The sequence below is a fragment of the Stylophora pistillata genome, chromosome 10 (assembly GCF_964205215.1).
Source record: "Stylophora pistillata chromosome 10, jaStyPist1.2, whole genome shotgun sequence".
Taxonomy (NCBI): Eukaryota; Metazoa; Cnidaria; class Anthozoa; order Scleractinia; family Pocilloporidae; genus Stylophora; species Stylophora pistillata.
This window is the reverse complement of record NC_142528.1, coordinates 3,988,696-4,007,939: the sequence shown is the minus strand read 5'-3', so window position 1 is coordinate 4,007,939 and position 19,244 is coordinate 3,988,696. Positions and strand designations below refer to the sequence as shown.

The window sequence follows — 19,244 nt, the reverse complement described above, 5'->3', positions numbered from 1 at the left end:
CCTCTTAGCATTTTTTAAACGGTATAGACGAAAGATCTTAGAAAATAAAGAAACATTTTCCATCTGAAAACCAGATGTACGAGTGCGTGACATAAGATTGATTTCGCACGTGACCAAGGATAATTGCTGAAATGAGCAGGGAAGATTCATATCATGCTCTCGAGAGAAACGAAATTTTCATGTCACTTTTCCTACGTAAATGAAAGGCTTTTTGGATTTCTGTTCGCGTATCTCGTGAGTATTTAAAAATGTAATAAACTGGAGGTGGTAGTGATACCTTTGCTGTGGTCTTTTTGGGTGATAGTTAGGAGCTGGACGGTGAAGCTGAGCGAACATCTGACAAGTAAGATGCATGGTGTTCTTTCTGAACTCTTCGATTTGATATTAAAAGATATTCAGTCGATGCTTTGCGTTACAACTTCTTTACCTCTGATGATAGAGCATGATGACCTTGTGACGTCACATTCTGAACGTCACGCTCTCCTTGTCTGGAATATTTTAAATGTCGATTACAGCAATCGTGCTACAGTTGATTCAGCTGATTTCAGCTCACTTTATGCAAGAATGAAACTTATGATAAAGATTTCATGCTTATACCGCCGTTGTCGTTCAGAAAGTCTAATCTGTAGGTAAATCTGCCCACAAAGGAAGAGAACAACTTGGAGTCAAGGTAGTGTGTCACCATTCTATTGAGCAGTCCATCAGCCCTCTTTCTCTCAGCGTAGTCCGTCGACATTCCCGTAAGTAACACGGTTCCATGATATTTTTTTCCAAGATTTTTGATGACTCTCGCGGCAGATTACGTTGGCAACTGCTCGGTTTAACTGCTTGAATGAAAAACGCGTCACAGTAGGTTCTTACAAGGAATATCAACATTGGGAGCAACATGGTCTATCGTAGGTTTATAAAGCTCAAGTTGTCATGATCATGATTCTGCATATCTGTTCATGTTCCCTCTTTAAAACTACCAATGAGTGTTGTTCGTCGAAGGGTCCAGGTGGAATTTTAGGAGAGAAATGTTAGTTTGTTTTCGTTTACGTGATTTCTTGAACTGATTAGCATCACGCTACGAAACAGTTGAAGCCATTGCCGGAAGAAAAACGTACAGGGATTTCACGTTCCCGATCCAAAGTAGTTGGTTCGGGAATTTAATAACAATAGAGAGTTGTATGTGGCTCTTCTTCTCTAAAACGGAAGAGTAAAGTTGATGTAAGATACTTGCTTAATTACCTCGGGCAATTGAACATTGAATATCGTACATTAGCCCCAGTATCTCTCTCTGCTGGTTTTTGACACGTGTATGTGTTTTCACCTAATTTCATTTTTACAGGCAAAAGGCTTACCTTATACCTCTAAATCGAAGAAATTCATTAAAGCATGAACTCGACTCTCCCTGAAGCAGATCTGGGTTTCGTCATTTCTTTCTCTGTTGTGGTTGTAATAAATCTCCTTGGAAACGGACTGGTCTGCCTTGTTGTCTTCCGATTCCATGGTATGCGAGCACCGGTGAATTACCTTCTCGTCAACTTATCTGTTTCAGATATGATGGTAGCGCTATTCATCATTCCAGATTACATTGTTAACCGGGCTTTTCGACACCCTGAGGGTGACATAGGCGACTATTTCTGCATATGGCTTACTGGTGGCAACCTCATTTGGGTTGGAATGGCAGCATCCACTTCTTCATTAGTCGTAATGTCCTTTGAGCGTTATTTTGCAGTTATTTACCCCCTCGACAAACGCTGGCGCCTCACTAATCGACGATTGGCTATTTCTACCATCACTGGCTGGCTTTATGCAATTATTTTCAACTTGCCATTGTTTTTCGTTGTTAGGCATCAGGATGGAAAGGTACACTGTACAGAAGTTTGGTCAAATCACGAGACATTACGTGAAATGTACGCACTCGGGTGTCTTTTTGGCTTTGGTTTGATTCCAATGGCAATTATTGTATATGTTTATTTTAGGATTCTACTTAAGCTATGGAAGGGAAGAGGTGTTCGAGCTACTTTAATCTCGGACCAAAAGCGAATCCGAGCTATTCGTAAAGTGACCAAAATGGCTGTAGTCGTAACGATTGTGTACGGGGTCTGTCGGTTGCCAAATTTGGTGCTATACGCGTTGCAACCGTTTGAGTCGACTTACGACTATGACTCGCCGTCTTACATTAGCACAGTACTGCTTGTGGGCCTCAACTCTGCCATGAATCCTTTTATTTACGCACTTCATAGTGCTAACTTCCGCCATCACATCAAGTTGGCTCTTCGCTGCAGTCAATTCCGGCCAGCGGATTATGTCCCAGTCCCACCGTAGGACTGTAAGGAAAACTTCCAAGGTCTTAATTCTTCAGTCCAGTTGGTTAGTGGTGTATCAAGAGCCATGGCTCTTGGGTGTATCGATTTATTCTTTTTTCGCTTGTAATTTGTTTGCCTACATTACCATTTGCGTCTGTTAAACTACAACTCAGTGACTGACTGTCAATATTGGAGAAATAGCGAGTGGCGAATGAACTGCGTAAGTACGGAAGCATTTTCGAGCAACCATGAATCGAGGATGACTTATCAGTTCTTTACTACACGACTCGGGCAGTCAGAGGGCCAATAATTAAAATCAACCGGTCAAAATGCCCTATTGCCGGTCAATATTCTCTCAGTATTGGACCGGGCACTGTCCCGAATGGTCCCGAATGATACAGCACCTGTGTCCCTTTGAACTTCAGTCGTATAATAAATCTCTTATTAGCCAAGCTTGCTCGGGACCGTACTGGAAGAATATCGGCCCTCGGTCTTTTTTGTACGGACCTCGCTGCGCTCGGTCCGTACTGTCAAGACCTCGGGCCGATATTCTCCATGTACGGCCCTCGCGCTTTGTTCATAAGATATATTTATATATTGAGTATTTTTTTTACTTTTGTGTCATTTATAAGATGTTAGATGTTGTATGCAACAAGTAACGTCGCGAAAGAGTGTGCAACATGCTTTCAAAGTAACACATTTTCATTAAAGTTTTATTTTTGCCGCAAGGAAACGCTTTTATCTTCACGATTGAACCATTTTCCATCCTCAAGTTAACCATTTTACTCTCATGAGTGACCAAGAGAGAATTTCTCCTTACAATATCAATACAATATGAAGCAGACAAGTGATGAGAATAAAGGGAGATATCTCTTAGGGGATCTTTATTTGATCTGATACCAAATTCTCTGAACTAACATAAGAATTGTAAAGCAGACAGTAAAGAGAATTTCTAACGAGATCTTGGAGTGCAACGGTTGAATTTATAAGGGTATTGACAAGAAAATTGTGATTCCTGTCGCTTCAGCTCGAGATATGATATTTGTTCAGGCAGATTCATTCTTTTGAGCATGCCTGTAAAAAATACATGGGACGGTTTAGGAGTGCTCGTGATAATTGAAGGGATGAAAACCCAGGTGAACGTGGTATTATAATAACTTAGAAAACCTTAATAGCTAATTAATCTGTCCGGAATATAATCATGTTCGGAATATGATGCCTTTCTATTTACTAAAACATCTCATATTCATACCTACAATACTCGATCATCCAAATCGCAGCTCTTTAGTACAAAGTACTCTAGACTTAACCTACAAAAAAAGGCTTTCTCGCGTGTTGGTGTCAAAATTTGGAATAAGATACCGAAAGAATTCAAAACGTTATCAAAACATTCCTTTAATAAACAAATTAAAACGTCTTTATTTCAGATACTAGATAATGAAGATTCTTATCTTGATGTTGAAAAGATCTCCTCTAAACTTAAGGACTGCATAATTAAAACAAATTGATCCGATTGCTTTCAGTACTAATGTATTTGCTTCTATACTTTATTGAACAACTATTGATGTATTTGCCAGCTATGCTTCTTTTTATAATTTAACAATATCTAATTATTTAGTTTTTAATTTTCTTTATATATTGTAAATAATGTTTGTTGATGATTGACCCGCCTCGAATAGCAAATTTGCTATCTGCGGGTCAACATAATCTAAATTATTTTGTAAGAAAAAGAAAATAAAGTGTGTGATAAGTGTGTTTCTTTGGTCACGCTGGTCATCTAATTATCACGCAATCACAACAGCGTGTTTTAACAGGCGTTGAGTATGTACATCGCTTGAATGATCAACGGTTATGCAGAAAGCGAAAGGAAACATTGAGCATTTTCTATCCTGACCAAAACAAGGTAAGAGTCGAATAACTTAACTCATCGCTCAGGGGAACAAAGTCTAATTTTCGGTGGAACAGCACATTTAGCGACACAGGAACTTATCGGCCTATATTCAATCTGCTGATCACTACGTTCTAATTTAAATTCAGACTATGTTTATCTTCATCGCTGCAAAACCTCCGAGTCGTCCAAACTCAAAGATGATGATGAAGGTTTTGCTTTGCCAATAGCGTACAGTTTAGAGACAAAACTAAAGAATTTCGACGTATCCCTTGGCTACGTACATAACACATCACCTTGTTATCGCAATTCTTAAGTAATTTAGATGTTAAATACGTACGTAAATGTTGAAACTTTCGATCCGCTGTTCCAACTTCAAGCACAATAAACCGAATAAATCACATGGCTCTCTGTAAGTCTCAAATAAATATGGTGGGACAATTCATAATATAAACCGGAAACCTATAGAGAAACGTCATGTGATAATAAGACTGAACGGTCTACTACGGCTCGACAAAAAAGTAACACCATTTCCGCTTCATATGTTGGGAGTCTGTTTTGAAGTATTCGGCCATTGTTAAATCTCGTTAGTTCAAAGCTCAAGTCCTTTCCTCTACAGTTCATGGCTTAGTTACTTCGGTAAGGTCTAATACTTTCTATCGCCGCCTCTTCACAAGTCATACTGCAAGTCTGGCTGTTACCGGTGTATATACATCTCCCAAATTAAGGAGGCTTAAGGGGAAATTTCGAGAGCTGGGACTTTTCACTTCCATATGGGAACATACAGGAGCAGGCTCAACTAGTGGAGTGCTGTAAGCTGTGACCATTTTTATCACCATGACGAGTAGGATTGAAATGCCGGCGGCTAAAGGTGCAGCGAAAGTCGCCGAGACTTGTGTTTGGTGGCCTAATAGTAAGCTGTAACGTTTCAGTGAGTTTTTAATTTGCTCTTATTTCAAGTAAATTTTTAACTTAGTCTTATTTCAAGTAAATCGTGATAAACAGCTGCAGAAAGTATTTTATTTCTTTTGTGAATGAAAGTTGCCTTGCCTTGACATCTCGCTTGAGCTTCAACCTCACCGAGCCCCACTGTGCGGTGTGGTCAGCAGCACACTTGGTTATGTAATTTTGCAGGAAGTGTCTTTTTCCCGTTGTATTCCCAACGGGTGGCGGTTTTAGGGCACGCTCTTTTTTCGCTTCGGTATGGGGTATTTTCATATCATGATATGGGTATGAATTATCCATTTGTTTCTTGGTATGTAGACAAGAGTCAACAATTCGAAGAAATTATGGGTATCTCGTGGGAAAAAGTTGATTGTCTTAGAATCTTCACTATTTCCCTGGAAGGCTGTACAGCAGAGTTGAAGCAAAGTATCGAAGCATTGAAAAACTGAGACTTCAAAAATGTCCACCCAAAAAATATCATTGAAAAGCATCATAAGTCATGAAATCCCCCATAAAGTCAAGAGCTTGACCTGTTCTTAATTGGTCAGCTGAACAGGCGACATTTCGTTTTGCGTTTTTGATGCAAGCGAAGACAAGCGCTAGAATAACGCGAGGAAAGCGCAAGACGAACGAGAGAGGCACGACTTGTGCGAGGAGAGAACCACTGACCTGATAAACGCCAAAAAGTGACGCCTATTTGGCAGCTTAATAATTTTTTATTACTCTTTGCAGTTCTGCTAGGTCACACCATGACCTCTATGACGTCACTGGACCTGGGTCTCACGGTTGCCTTCTCTGTGGTGGTGGTGGTAAATCTCGTGGGAAACAGCGTGGTATGCATGGTTGTGTTCCGATACCATGGAATGCGTGCGCCGGTCAATTACCTTCTTGTGAACCTAGCAGCCTCGGATATCATGGTGGCGCTGTTTATCATTCCAGTTTACGTCATCAAATGGGCGTTTCACCACCCGTCAGGTACTGCAGGGGACTTCTTGTGCAAGTTTATCACTGGAGGGAGTTTCATCTGGATTGGTGGGGCTGCATCAGCGTTCTCGTTGGTAGTTGTCGCTATTGAGCGTTATTTCGCTGTTGTTCACCCCTTTGGCGAACGTTGGCGACTCACAAATTATCGATTGATCTCGATTGTAATCTTTGGCTGGCTTTACGCCATAATCTTTAACCTGCCTCTGTTTTTTGTGATTCGTTATGATAAACACGGAGTAACTCATTGCCCAGAACACTGGCCGAATGAACATCTTGCCAAAGCTTACACCATTGCTTGTCTTTTTGTCTTCGGTGTTATTCCCATGGGAGCCATGGTAATTTTATATTTAAAGATGCTCAGCAATCTCTGGAAAAGTGGAAATCCTAGCAACTTAGGGGTCACGGAACGAGCGCGAATCAGATCGAGGCTGAAAGTGACAAAAATGGTTTTCGTCGTGAGTTTAATGTACATAGTATGCTGGTTACCTAATCTGGTGTTTTACATGTTGTCGAAGTATGAGCCAGAAGATTATGCATATGGCTCGGTTCCATATATCATATCAGTGATACTTGTTGGCGTCAATTCAGCCATCAATCCCTTCATTTACGCTCTTCATAGTAGTAACTTTCGCCAATACATAAGAGGAACCCTTTGTTGCAGAACATTCCGGTCAGAAAATTTTGTTGATCCTAAGCTTTCTGCTTCCTTGTAACACCTCTGTTGCTTTTAATGACCCTTAGTATATACCGTACAAGCGAGTAGTGCTTTCGCGCGCGATGATTGGCTAGTTCGAAAGTGAACAGCAAGTACTATTCACCTCTGAGTATTCGAAGAGACAAAACCGCTCGTCAATAGTTTAAATTCCGACCATATTTCGGTGTATTGAGGGAAATAAGCTATTTTTTGGTATCTATGTGGTATAAAATAAAACAGTTATTCGCGAGCATACGATTTTCTCCACGCGGTATCAACGTGATGCAAATGAGCTCGTAAACACTCGATCTGTAAACGTCAACAACCTTAAGATTACTTCTAACGTAAATAGCTATGCCTCCTCTCGCCCTAAAGTCCCGTCCTCATAATGGTACGGTCTCTTCTGAAAACAGAGTAATTTGGTATATTAGTGACAGCGTCAGGCATGTCTGATTTCCAATGTGTTGATGTGTTTCTGTAACTACGCACGCATCCACATCATTATGAGTCAGATCGGTCTCTAAAGCGCAAGGGAGCGTGAACACGATTCTTTGCTTTTTACGAGACTGCAGATGTTAATAAACAAATTTAGGGGCAGCGAAACTTGAAACGCTGGAGGATATTTCCCCTGTTTGACACTTGATATGTATAAGTAGCGAATTATTGTAACATTTAACCAGGAAATTCAGCAATAAAAAACTATAGCTAATAAACGATATACAGAAGCATAACGCGAAAAATCACAGTTTGCTTCTGTGAATCCCATATCGTTAAATTCCTGCTTTGCTACATTTGCATTTGTGTTTAGAGCTTGTCTTTGTCATTAGTTGATATTTCTGGTCATCATCAATAAATAACAGAGAAAGACGAGTATCTTTTTTCGAAGGTAACTGATAAATGTTACGAAGTTTGCCGGAAAAAAAACAAAAAAAAAAAAAAATCAGAACGCGCTTCACACAAATGCGAGGCCAAGAATGAGGCCAATATTCTGCCATAAGGGCCTTGCCTCAGTCTTCCAGCGTTAATAAGCAAGATAAACTAAGGACACCTGTCAACAAGAGTACTTGAGTAAAAGGTTTTACTTGACCTGCTTGCACTGGTGATGTATAAAGCCAGCACCATTTCGTATATAAGTGCGATTGCCAAAGAAAACGTGCGGGACTTCAGGTATGAGTGTAAAAGCGACTCATATTTACATTGACCGATTCGGAAGCTACAATGACAAATTATTTATCATTTAGGTCATTTACAACTTGGTTTATCGCTGTCAGCGCTAATAGTTACAATTGCCAATATATATTTTGCTGACGCGTTGGGTTGAACGTGGTGTTACTCGAAAAATATAGTCAGGGTGAATGTGTAAAACAGAAAACAAAGAAATGAGATCACGCCAAAAAAAAAAAGGATAAGATGGTTGAGAACAAAGAATATTTTATAAAACATGGATTGTGAAGTTAGAACTTGGAGAATTTCGGTTAATTTTTTGAAAGGCACAAAACTCCCTGGTAATAAAATGTGAAAAGCTGTAGGACCCTCGCTGTAACGATAACAACAATGTAGGTTCCTATCAGTTTATTTTGAAGAAGGCGAGATTTCATGTACCTTTATAGCATACGGGGGCTCGGAGAACGAAAGGGCATTATAGTTTTCGAACAGAAGTTGTAATAAAACGATAGAAATTGAGCTGTCAGAAGAATATTATGTTAAAAAATGTTTTTACATTTTGTTTTGGAGGTCTTTTGCTATATTGAAGTCTAATAATAAGTATTTTTGTCTATTATTAAAAACTAGATCATTGGATAATGCAATTCAAGACTTTTTATTAGCTTAGCCATTATGGTATATCAGCCAATATACCATAATCTACAAATATGGTAAGCGTACGTGTTAGCTTAAAATTAAAAGGGAGCTAAAAATTTAATAAAATTTAATAATTTGATTTAACGTTTTTAATAAAACATTATTCCACTCGCGCTTGTTGGATATGAGATGATAGATAGCCAACGAGGCGCTTAGCGCCGAGTTGGCTATAATCATCTCATATCCAACAAGCGCGAGTGGAATAATTGTTAATTATTATATATCTAGATTATATATTTCATCAACTGAATTGATTGGAATTTTTTTTATTCTAAATTTGAGATTGTAATAATTTAACATTGGCATTTTTTGTGAGGTTCCGTCTGCTAAACAGACGAAGAAGTTGCAGTACGACAGCATCATGTATTAAAATGAGATGAATAACAGGGCAATATAAGGGGGCCGCAATGATACAAAGGCCCACTCAAGCCACCGCGTGCTCACTTGAATCATTATGCGTTGAATAGATCTGCCGTCTGAAAACAAAGTCGTCTACTTTTGCGTGAACTTCGTAAATTTGCAGTACTGGGGCCATTAGTTATTGAAAGGTCGTATATCTGCAGGTTTGTATGGTTTTCTCTTTATTGCGTATCTAGTACTTTACCCCTATTAAGAGATAAAGTTTTTAAGTTTCGCAGATATGCTCGTGGTGAATACGTGCATCATGATAAATCATCATTTACGAAGCCTCAAGAGGTTATAACCTTAGAGGCATTGTTTATTTTTCCATTTTCTTCAAAGAGTAAAATCTTCCTTACGAGGTTTTCGGTACCATGTAGTCGCTATCTTTTTGTCACTTATGTCAAATAGATGAAAAACTTTCCCGTTTCATAAAGCCCAAGGCTTGGTCAATTTTTTTTCTCTCTGCTAAACGTTGTTTTCATGGCATAATAGCGAAAAAGCCAATCAAATTAAATAGAAACATTGCACGCAATCCCCTGCCGCTGTCAGTAGAAGCTCGCTGAATTAGACAGGTATGACATATCTATCGGGCTACCAAAGACAGAATCGAGAATCAAGAAAATAATTATTTGGAAGGTTTTATCACAAGAATCGTGTTGCACTAGTGTCTGGTAGCTTTGATCAGTTTTACCTAAGAACAGATTAAGAACGTGTCTCTGTAAGAATCAAACATCTTGGGAATTGAAAATTTTCAACCCCCCTTCAAATTTTGCATACAGTTAGGCACTCAGGGGGATGCACAAAAATGCCCTTTTTAAAGGTTGCAGTATTCTTGTTGCCATGGTAACACCGGCTGCTTGTTCGAGGCCTGGGGCCTCATTTTCATACAAAAACATCGTAAACGCAAATGGCCAATGCAAAAATCCAGGAAAGCCCAAAAGTGCAAATAAGCGGCAATTAGATGATTTGAAATATCTCAGATTCGAAATATCTCTGTTCCGTGTCATCCGGAAATGACAACTGCCCGAACCTGCTCTTTTAAGGAGAGGCAATATGTAGTACAAATTGCTATTGTAGCAACTGGGTTTTACATGTAGTACTACCGCTGACAAGTTGCGATTTATACTCTCACTCTCTGTGTTTATGAACGTTCAATCGGCAGAGCTGAATAACGTATACGCATGCGCTATATTTTGCCGCGGAAACACGGATTTTGAGTCATTCGCATGGTTGATTTCCTATTCTGTTGCTTCGAGGTGTCGTTTTCCTTGCCGCTTTTCTTTTACGGAACAACCTCCATTAAATTTGGTACACCCCCTAAAAATGTTAAAAAATTAATCTTCTTCAAAACTTCTGGAAATAGGAAAATGCCTTCGACGAAAACAGAGTTCCTCGGTTTTAAAAGTCAGCTCTTATTATTTTCCGCTAATTTCGCTAAATTTTAGACCTAGGACACTTGAGGCCGCGTTGTTGACCGTATACCCTCTGACGTAGCATTTCGTTATTCAGCTCTGTCCGTTCAATCAACGTTTTCTTCTCTTTTTTTGGTTGTTTTTACCTCAGAATGCGGGGAAATCTGCTGAAATATCGAAAAATGTCCATTTCTCGTCTTCTTTGGAGCGACCTGATGGAAACTTCGTGGAGAAATCCAGCGTCACGCCATCGTGATAACGTACATGTTTATGACAAATGATTGGTGTTACGATATAAAGTTTCGTGAACATCAGCCAACTTTAATATGTTTAAAATGACAGACAAGTATAACCGTGTATCGTCAGAGGATTTCGGATTGCTTAGACTACCATGAAAGAAGGTACTCGGAATCTGGATGACATGCACACGATTTAAGGTACATGTTTGTAGTTACGTCGGGTAGTCCTTTATGAAGGTTGATCAATTTTTTTTCTGATATTAAAGCTAGTGGCAGATTTCCCTTCGGGATATTGCTTAGAAGATAACGTTCTTTCGATATCATGCACTTTTCATTTGTCTGAAACGTTTGCTGTTGAGAACATTTGATGTAAACATTGCCAATTTATGCAATATCTAATTTTTAAGCTTCGTTCACGAATTGCCACTAGGAAAAGTAGAGGGCGGCCCGCAGAGATTTTTACATATTTAAAAACTAGAATATTACAACCAGCTAAGTGTGTAGTTTCAGTTTCAGTATCGTTGTCCTTTTGGAGAAATTTAGACAAATGTTTTCCCTGTTTTACCCTACGGCAAAAATGACCGAAACTGTACCAAGATAAGTAATCTATTGGTGTGTTCGCAATCACTCCCAGGGAAAATTGAATGCATCAAAGTAAAGACAAATGATGTCACTATGTATGCTAGAAGTACTAATTTGTAATGTTGTATTTAGCTTGAGATAGAGAAATGAACATTTTACACTTTTTGCGATGTTTTTTGTATGAAAATAAGGCCCCAGGCCTCAAACAAGCAGTCATTGTTATCATGGCAACAAGAGTGCTGCAACCTTTAAAAAGTGCATTTTTCTGCATCCCTCCTGAGTGCCTAACTGCATGCAAATATGAAGGGGGGTTGAAAATTTTCATTTCTTAAGATGTTCGATTCTTACAGAGACGACACGTTCTTAATGACAATTCGTTCAGACGAAGGATATGCCAGCAAATTAATAACTGAGAATTTTATTTAAGGTGATGAAAAATTTTCATATTAGATAAAACTATGACTTCGTGAAATTCTGATTACCGAAGCTAAGAAAGTATTACTCATCATTATATTGAAAAGGAAAACCTCATAAACATTTACTTTCCACGCACATAAACATACGCTTATTACAAAACTAGTTTCGTCTACAGACTTCGATGTATACATCGCATACAACTGAAGAGGTCTGTAGACGAAACTAGTTTGTAGTAAGCGTATGTTTATGTGCGTGGAAAGTAAATGTTTATGAGGTTTTCCTTTCCAATATAATGATAAAACAATGAGGAAAATTAGTAATACACTTTCTCAAAATTAAAATAGCTAGTTTCAACTATGAAAATGCAGTAAATTCTGCTGATTTGGAATCTTTCATCATTTTGTAACTAGTTTTTTATCCTAATTTTTTAATGAAGATACCCACCGCTGTTCCATGAGTCAGTTTAATCACCCACTCCTACATTAAAAATATTATTTCCCGTGCATCACATCTGACACGTGCATTCACATCTGACACGTACGCGCAATTCTTTCTTTCCAAGCGCCCAGGGTCGACTACATTTAAGAGCAACGTAACTTGCATTCAACTCTCAGAGCATAAATTAGTAATCTTAATTCGGGTAACTCTATCACTCATAAAAAAGGCAGATCTAATCAGCTAATAAGAGCTTTTTTTTCTTTTAGTTAAAAAGAATTCAAATTTTTTCACATATTTTGGCAAGTTTGGACATGTTCAAGGGACAGGAATGTGGCCTAAGCCAGTCTTCCATAAGAATAGAATCATCTGCAAATTGCTGATCAAAAACATGCCATTTTCTAAATCAGTTATATGTGTTTGCTCAGTAATGGTGGCGATCAACTTGCTTGGTAACTCTCCGGTATGTCTGGTCGTTCTAAGAGACAAAACAATAAGAACACCAATGAATTTTCTTCTTGTAAACGAGGCAGTATCCAACATGATCGTTGGTGTCTTCTCCTTATTCAGGTCAGTCATTAGTTTCGCGTAAATTTAAATGTTCTCTGCTTCCTGATTTTCATGACATTGTTCAAAATTCTTTTTCTGTGGTGAGGAATGTTTCTTTCCCAGTTCCTTTTTACTGCTGGCAGTAAACGAAACCTGAAACCTTCGAAAGCTTTCAAAGATGACATTGGTGGGGATATTCGGCACAATCCCTTGCGACATCTGAAAGACGAAGAAAAGAACTTTGACCTTCTAAGATACACAATTCACTCTTAAATCAAAGCAAACCTAAGAAAACATTTGAATAAATTCCTTCCTTAAACCTATCGCGTTTCTTAAAGTGATTTGCTGTTTTACAAGTGCACATTACAATTTGATTAGCAATCCTCTTTTCTTGGTAAAATTACTGTTTTAATGCTCAATTTTTGCACCAAGGAGAATAATCTATCGAATGTACTCTTTCTTATTAGATTTGTCATCAATAATCCTTTCATGAATTTACAAGGCACACCTGCCTACGTGGCTTGCATTTTACTGACGGGTTCGACATTGATGTGGACCGGTATTCTAGTATCTGTGGAGCGTTACTATGCTGTGTTATATCCTTTGCGTCATCAAACTGGATTGATAGCTACAAAGTTAAAAAGCATCATCACCGCCTTTTGGATTTATGCATTTGTCCGAAATATTACCTCATTTGCCTACGATGAGAAGACTGGTGTCTGTTATGTTTCCTGACCTATTCCTTTTCTCACTCGAGCGAGCTCTGTCGTATGGGTAATAAACACGAACGTGGTTCCTGTGATTATTATGGGTTATCTCTACGTCCAGATTGGAAGACTATAGTACCCGGGGGAGCTCCATCATCAAAGCACCGGTAAGTTACTCAAGCCTACCTTTAATACCTCACCGAGCGAAACTGAAAAACAGAGTGGAGGCGATTTTGGTCCAGCCTTGGGATAAATCAATTCCACAATAGTTATTCTAAAAAATAGTCTTTAGAACGGAATTATTATGTTTTTTAACCTTAATCTGGTGTTCTGCGGACGGCATGGACTCTAATTTTGTCGATAGAGACGACTCTGATAAAGCTTTGGGAAAATTGTATTTCTCGTGCGAGAATTCACATCAATAGACAATAAACAGACAGCTACAGATCTGATCATTCAGGGTCGAAAAAGGAGTTGAATTTTGGATTTGAATATTTCGTTTTGAAAGTTTAGTCAACTCGGAGGTATAGTATCGTATGTCGTAATATAAGATTTCTATAACTTAAGGATCTGCTAGGTACTTGAACTGCAACACCGGTCACCATGGTTATATCTGTATGATGGACGATCCTCGCAGTAGATAGCGCTATTTAGGCAATAGCGAAAATCAGACCTGAAAAACATCAGGCCTGTACGGGATTCGAACCACTGACCTCTGCGATACTAGTGCAGCGCTCTACCAATTGAGCTAACAAGCCAACTGAGAGCAGGCCGTTAAGTTGATTCGTAATAAACCCGTGAAAGTAATAAATGAGATACAATGAATATTATCAATCAACTTAACGGCCTGCTCTCAGTTGGCTTGTTAGCTCAATTAGTAGAGCACTGCACTAGTATCGCAGAGGTCAGTGGTTCGAATCCCGTACAGGCCTGATTTTTTTCTTTTTCAGGTCTGATTTTCGCTATTGCCTAAATAGCGCTATCTACTGCGAGGATCGTCCATCATACGTATCTAATACCGCAGTACAAAATATATGAACTTCATATATTCATTGTATCTCATTTATTACTTTCACGGGTTTATTACGAATCAACTTAACGGCCTGCTCTCAGTTGGCTTGTTAGCTCAATTGGTAGAGCGCTGCACTAGTATCGCAGAGGTCAGTGGTTCGAATCCTGTACAGGCCTGATTTTTTTCTTTTTCAGGTCTGATTTTCGCTATTGCCTAAATAGCGCTATATACTGCGAGGATCGTCCATCATACGTATTTAATACCGCAGTTCAAAAATATATGAACTTCATATATTCATTGTATCTCATGGTTATATCTGTTTAATTTTTAAAACATATATTATTCTACATTTTCAACAGGAGAAAAGCTACTCGGATGGCTTTCATCATCAGTATGATATATATATTAACCTGGATCCCAAACAGCTTTGTATTTGTTCTTCTCCCGTTCACTTCATTTGTGGCCAAGGATTCGCCTATAGTTCAGCAGGGAATTTTGCTCCTCACATTCAATTCTTGCATCGACCCTATTGTGTACAGATTGCATAGTACTCCGTCTAGCAAGAGTTTGAAGAGATTAATGTGGTGTGGTCGGCCGCTTCGTAGAAGGAACATTGTTGTGCCACAGACACCTGAAACACTGCAAAGCGTAGAAAGAGACCTTGACGATACATCATGTAGAAATAAAGCTTTTGTTGAAAACAGAATCGAAAGTACATTGTCAGAAAGAGGTTGCCATATCGTTCATACTCCAACCGTCATCGTTCAACCTCATCAGGTCGAAGTTAACAAGACACGCAAGAACGTATGATGCGCGATCCTCGCAGTAGATAGCGCTATTTATGCAATAGCGAAAAACAGACCTGTACGGGATTGGAACTCGTATTTCATACGTATCTAATACCGCAGTTCAAAATATATGAACTTGATATATTCATTGTATCTCATTTATCACTTTCACGGGTTTATTACGAATCAACTTAACGGCCTGCTCCCAGTTGGCTTGTTAGCTCAATTGGTAGAGCGCTGCACTAGTATCGCAGAGGTCAGTGGTTCGAATCCCGCACAGGCATGATTTTTTTCAGGTCTGATTTTCGCTATTGCTTAAATAGCGCTATCTACTGCGAGGATCGTGCATCATACGTATCTAATACCGCAGTTCAAAATATATGAACTTCATATATTCATTGTATCACACCTAAGAACGATAGAAACTCTAGATTCGTTCAAGAAGAACATAAGAAAAGTCGACCTTTCAACTCTCGTTGAAATTTAAAACTTAACTAAATAACTTTATTATCTTTTTAATTATCTGCTGAAAATAACTATTATCTACATATGTTAACGCATTTTATTTTTAAATTTTTAATATCCACCATTAGCTTGTAGCTAAAAACATAGACACTTAAATAAAGTTTTTCATTCATTTCATTCATTCAACCTTATTGATGTTGACGCACCTCTCTTTTCGTCGCAAAATTTGACGGAGAGTAAAATTAAACGCAACCTGATCATGATATTTTTGAAGAAATCCATAATAGTTAAATTGTTTGACTTCCGTAGAAATTGAACTCTCGATAAGGTTTGTTTGTGGCTAATTCGATTTTCGGCATAGGTGCTACAATTGCTCTATCATAATGAACACTGTAAAGAATCTGAAAGGAGTTTCTGTAACAATACAAAGGCAGCTGGCAAAGTCAATTTTGCCTTCTACCTATGCAATGATTATTTATAATTATTATCAAATGGTTGCCTGTGTTACCCATCGATTAAAAAAAAAAACAGATGATAATTGTTTCTATGCGAAAATTAAAAATAAGAAAACATCCTGTTCAAACAAGAATAAAACTGAGATATTGCAAAGTGAGTTTTTTCTGGTCTGTGCGGAAGCAATTGAAATACAATTGAGCATATTCAGTCAAGGGATTTCTGGCGTCCTTTAAATGTGAGAAATGAAGACAGTTTTCCTTTGTCAACTTAGCCACAACGTTTTTGATGCGGAACCCGAATAATTCTCTCAATAAGCTATTTTCCGGTACGTTTTTTTCGAAAGTCTTCCTTCTGTAGGTCTCTAGAATTAAAGTGTAAGATGAAACACTCACTTCCAAGGAGGCACAGTCCCTTAATAATGCTTGAAACCATCACATTTCAAATGACTGTCAAAAAAAAAAACAACTATCACTTCCAACGCATTCCAAGTAAACATAAAGAACAAATTTAAAATCGGGGCCTGCAAAATATTTCTACAAAACCAACCTAACTTAGGCAACAGATGAACTAATTCCCGGCACTGAAAACAAATTATGATAATTTGGGAAATATAAATAAACATAACGTATCAGCCACCGTCCACGTTTTAATTTGGAGCGCAAAATCCCTCAGCTGTAATTCAACATGTTTGTTGTTTGTGCTTAAGTCAAGCACAAACAGCAGTAAGAAGGTTTGCCAGTTGGAATAAATTATTGTGGATCGTTTTCATTCAAAGCACCTGGCTGCCAATGGACGAGTCCGAGAAATCCACAACTCGCGCTTGAGAAATCCTCGTGTATTCTCTTAATACGGCTGTTGACGGATTGAAAACCAATCCTGAAACAAAACGATCTTTGAGTTTCCATTTCGATCCAATTACTGGAGGGAGACTGATCGTTTCGATGCAGCACGCGGAATTCTCCTTCGCCACCGCATCAATAACAGAGTTATCACAAAGTCGTGAAAGACGAGAAACTGCCTTTAATTTGAGAAAATATTCATAATCTATTGGTTGGTAGTCCTCGTCTGGTATTGTTTGATCCACAGAGTCACGTTTTCGGCTCATAGCGCAATGTAAAGCCCTGATTCGTCCTGCACTACCCGTACAATACCTTTCCCCTTTTATTTCGATTCTCTTATCTCCTTTATTCGCAGTAGATTCCCGCGCTAAATTCATGTTTCGTTGACAAGCTTTACCGCTCGAGTGTGGTTTGTCTTCGGTTTGTTGCAACCGACAGCCACCTGTTTTCATTCTTTCATGTTTGAGGGACAAATTCGATATATCGTTTGTCGATTGACTTCTCGCTCTTGTAAGGCACTTTCGTTGTGAGGGAGAGTCCACGCAACTTCTATATACAAACGGCGATTCCGTTCGACTATCGGTTTCGCTTTTGTATTTCGTTGCCAAATTGTACAGAGCAGACTCTTTTTGATTCCTCAATAATCTTAGCCCAAACTGTGTTCTTTGTAGTTCTCTAGTGAAAACTTCAGTCGATGATTTTAATGACATGTCTGAACTGGTTTCATTTATTTGAGTATTACTGCCTTCCTGCCGTCTTTCGGTGATGTTGACTACTTTCGCCCTTGATCCAGGAGAAAACGGATTATTACAGACGACATCTTCTAGCGACGATTTTTCCTGTGATGGCCTCAAAGAAAACTCCTTTCCTTTTGCAACCTTTTTGCTCCGTTTTAAATGTGATAACTCTTGCATATTTCCTTTGCTCTGTAATGCGATTCCTTGGACCATGAAAGAATTCGAGATTGGCTGTCCAAGGCTTCCTAGTGTATGGGATAACACATTATTAACAATTTCGCTTTTTCTGGGATACATTCTGCTGAATGTAAACAGTACACCGTTATATTTCTGAGAAGGCCATTCACTCTTTGCGGTGGAAAACAAGAGGATGAGCGTATTTTTCTAAGACGAGCTGAAGTCAAGCTTAAACAAACGCCTCTTAAAACGCGCGAGGTGATTCTTATATTGTGCTTTCTTCGACCTCCGAAGACGAAAACATTAAATACATTGATTTAAGAGTTTCACTAACGCTAATTGGTACAAGCGTTAGAGGAAGGTAATTGGCTTTCTCTCTTCCCAACCCTTGAAATATTACACAGAAAATCTTCAATTATGTCCATTTTGAAGATGCCTCAAAAGTTCTCAAAAAAAAAATGATTGCAACTGCTGTTGACGTGGAGAGTCTACTGAGCACCTCAATTCCACTGCCTTTTAGCCGTCTCGAATGTTGTTAATTACGTGCCATGTTAAATCCGTTTCGCAATTTCAGTTGCCATGACAACGTAGTTTCTAGCAGGTGTTTATCACTAGACAAGACAAACTGAACTTTTACGGATTATCATAATCATCATAATCAATTTCTAAATTTGAACTAAGCTCGAGCGCGAAACCAAACCGCACTCAGTTTTCTTCTTCCCTGTGGATGTAATAAAAATCTCTATTGCCATCAAACTGGATATAAACATGGCATATCTTGACGAGGTGTTAAGTCCAAAATAGTGAGGGCCGTTAATTTTTTTTCGACAAGCTATAATTAAATTGGTTGTGACAGGGTACATGTTTGTTTAGTTTTTGATATGAGTATTTCAATAATGTCGAAAATTAATAATTTTAGGACAAAAAGGATTCAAACTGAAGCTGTTATTTCATTCGCTAGTTGAGAGACCGAATAGAGAAATATTTATCATGAAACGTAAATTGTGCTATATTTGGTGATATAAATTTTGTTTTCAATGTATTATGAAGGAAAACTCACCATTACAACTTTACCCCCATTCAGACGGACCTGACCTCCTTTTGGTAAGAGCGTCAGCATGCGTTACTTGTAAATAGAATTAACCAGAATTATTGTTCCGACGACAATGATCTTCTTCTACCCTAAACAACAGAACATGGACCACCATTTATAATGCAAAGCACTCAAAACGGCCCTAAATCGAGGGAGAGAAAACATGTGCTAAAATGAATCTCTATCGTTTCAGATATTTTTTTGTGCGAAAATAAGCCAAAATTCGTTGAATAACGAGAGACGTTTAAGCCACGCCCACAATATAATTC

General features: G+C 38.5%; 4 protein-coding genes across 5 annotated transcripts; 3 read left to right on the top strand and 1 right to left on the bottom strand.

Moving 5' to 3' along the window:
* The first annotated feature begins 394 nt into the window (after window positions 1-394).
* Window positions 395-3,027, top strand: LOC111324803 (neuropeptide receptor 22). Its single transcript, XM_022928452.2, has 2 exons — window positions 395-740; window positions 1,331-3,027. The coding sequence occupies exon 2, from the start codon at window positions 1,378-1,380 to the stop codon at window positions 2,311-2,313; it is 936 nt and encodes a 311-aa protein (XP_022784187.2). The 5' UTR covers window positions 395-740; window positions 1,331-1,377; the 3' UTR covers window positions 2,314-3,027.
* Window positions 3,028-4,061: 1,034 nt separating this feature from the next.
* On the top strand, window positions 4,062-7,695 carry LOC111324776 (allatostatin-A receptor). Of its 2 annotated transcripts, none has more exons than XM_022928410.2 (2): window positions 4,062-4,197; window positions 5,860-7,695. In XM_022928410.2, the coding sequence occupies exon 2, from the start codon at window positions 5,877-5,879 to the stop codon at window positions 6,822-6,824; it is 948 nt and encodes a 315-aa protein (XP_022784145.1). In that variant the 5' UTR covers window positions 4,062-4,197; window positions 5,860-5,876; the 3' UTR covers window positions 6,825-7,695. The 2 variants fall into 2 exon arrangements, with proteins under 2 accessions (XP_022784145.1, XP_088592435.1); XM_088736309.1 differs by lacking the exon at window positions 4,062-4,197 and adding an exon at window positions 4,777-5,113.
* Window positions 7,696-13,181: 5,486 nt separating this feature from the next.
* LOC148721451 (galanin receptor 2a-like) lies at window positions 13,182-15,850 on the top strand. Its single transcript, XM_088735486.1, has 2 exons — window positions 13,182-13,575; window positions 14,780-15,850. Exons 1-2 carry the CDS (start codon window positions 13,472-13,474, stop codon window positions 15,228-15,230), a joined length of 555 nt encoding a protein of 184 aa, XP_088591612.1. The 5' UTR covers window positions 13,182-13,471; the 3' UTR covers window positions 15,231-15,850.
* LOC148721450 (uncharacterized) lies at window positions 15,708-19,186 on the bottom strand. The gene is made up of 2 exons (XM_088735485.1): window positions 18,943-19,186; window positions 15,708-17,950 (listed from the first exon to the last, which is right to left on the bottom strand). Exon 2 carries the CDS (start codon window positions 17,916-17,918, stop codon window positions 16,899-16,901), a length of 1,020 nt encoding a protein of 339 aa, XP_088591611.1. The 5' UTR covers window positions 17,919-17,950; window positions 18,943-19,186; the 3' UTR covers window positions 15,708-16,898.
* Window positions 19,187-19,244: the final 58 nt, after the last annotated feature.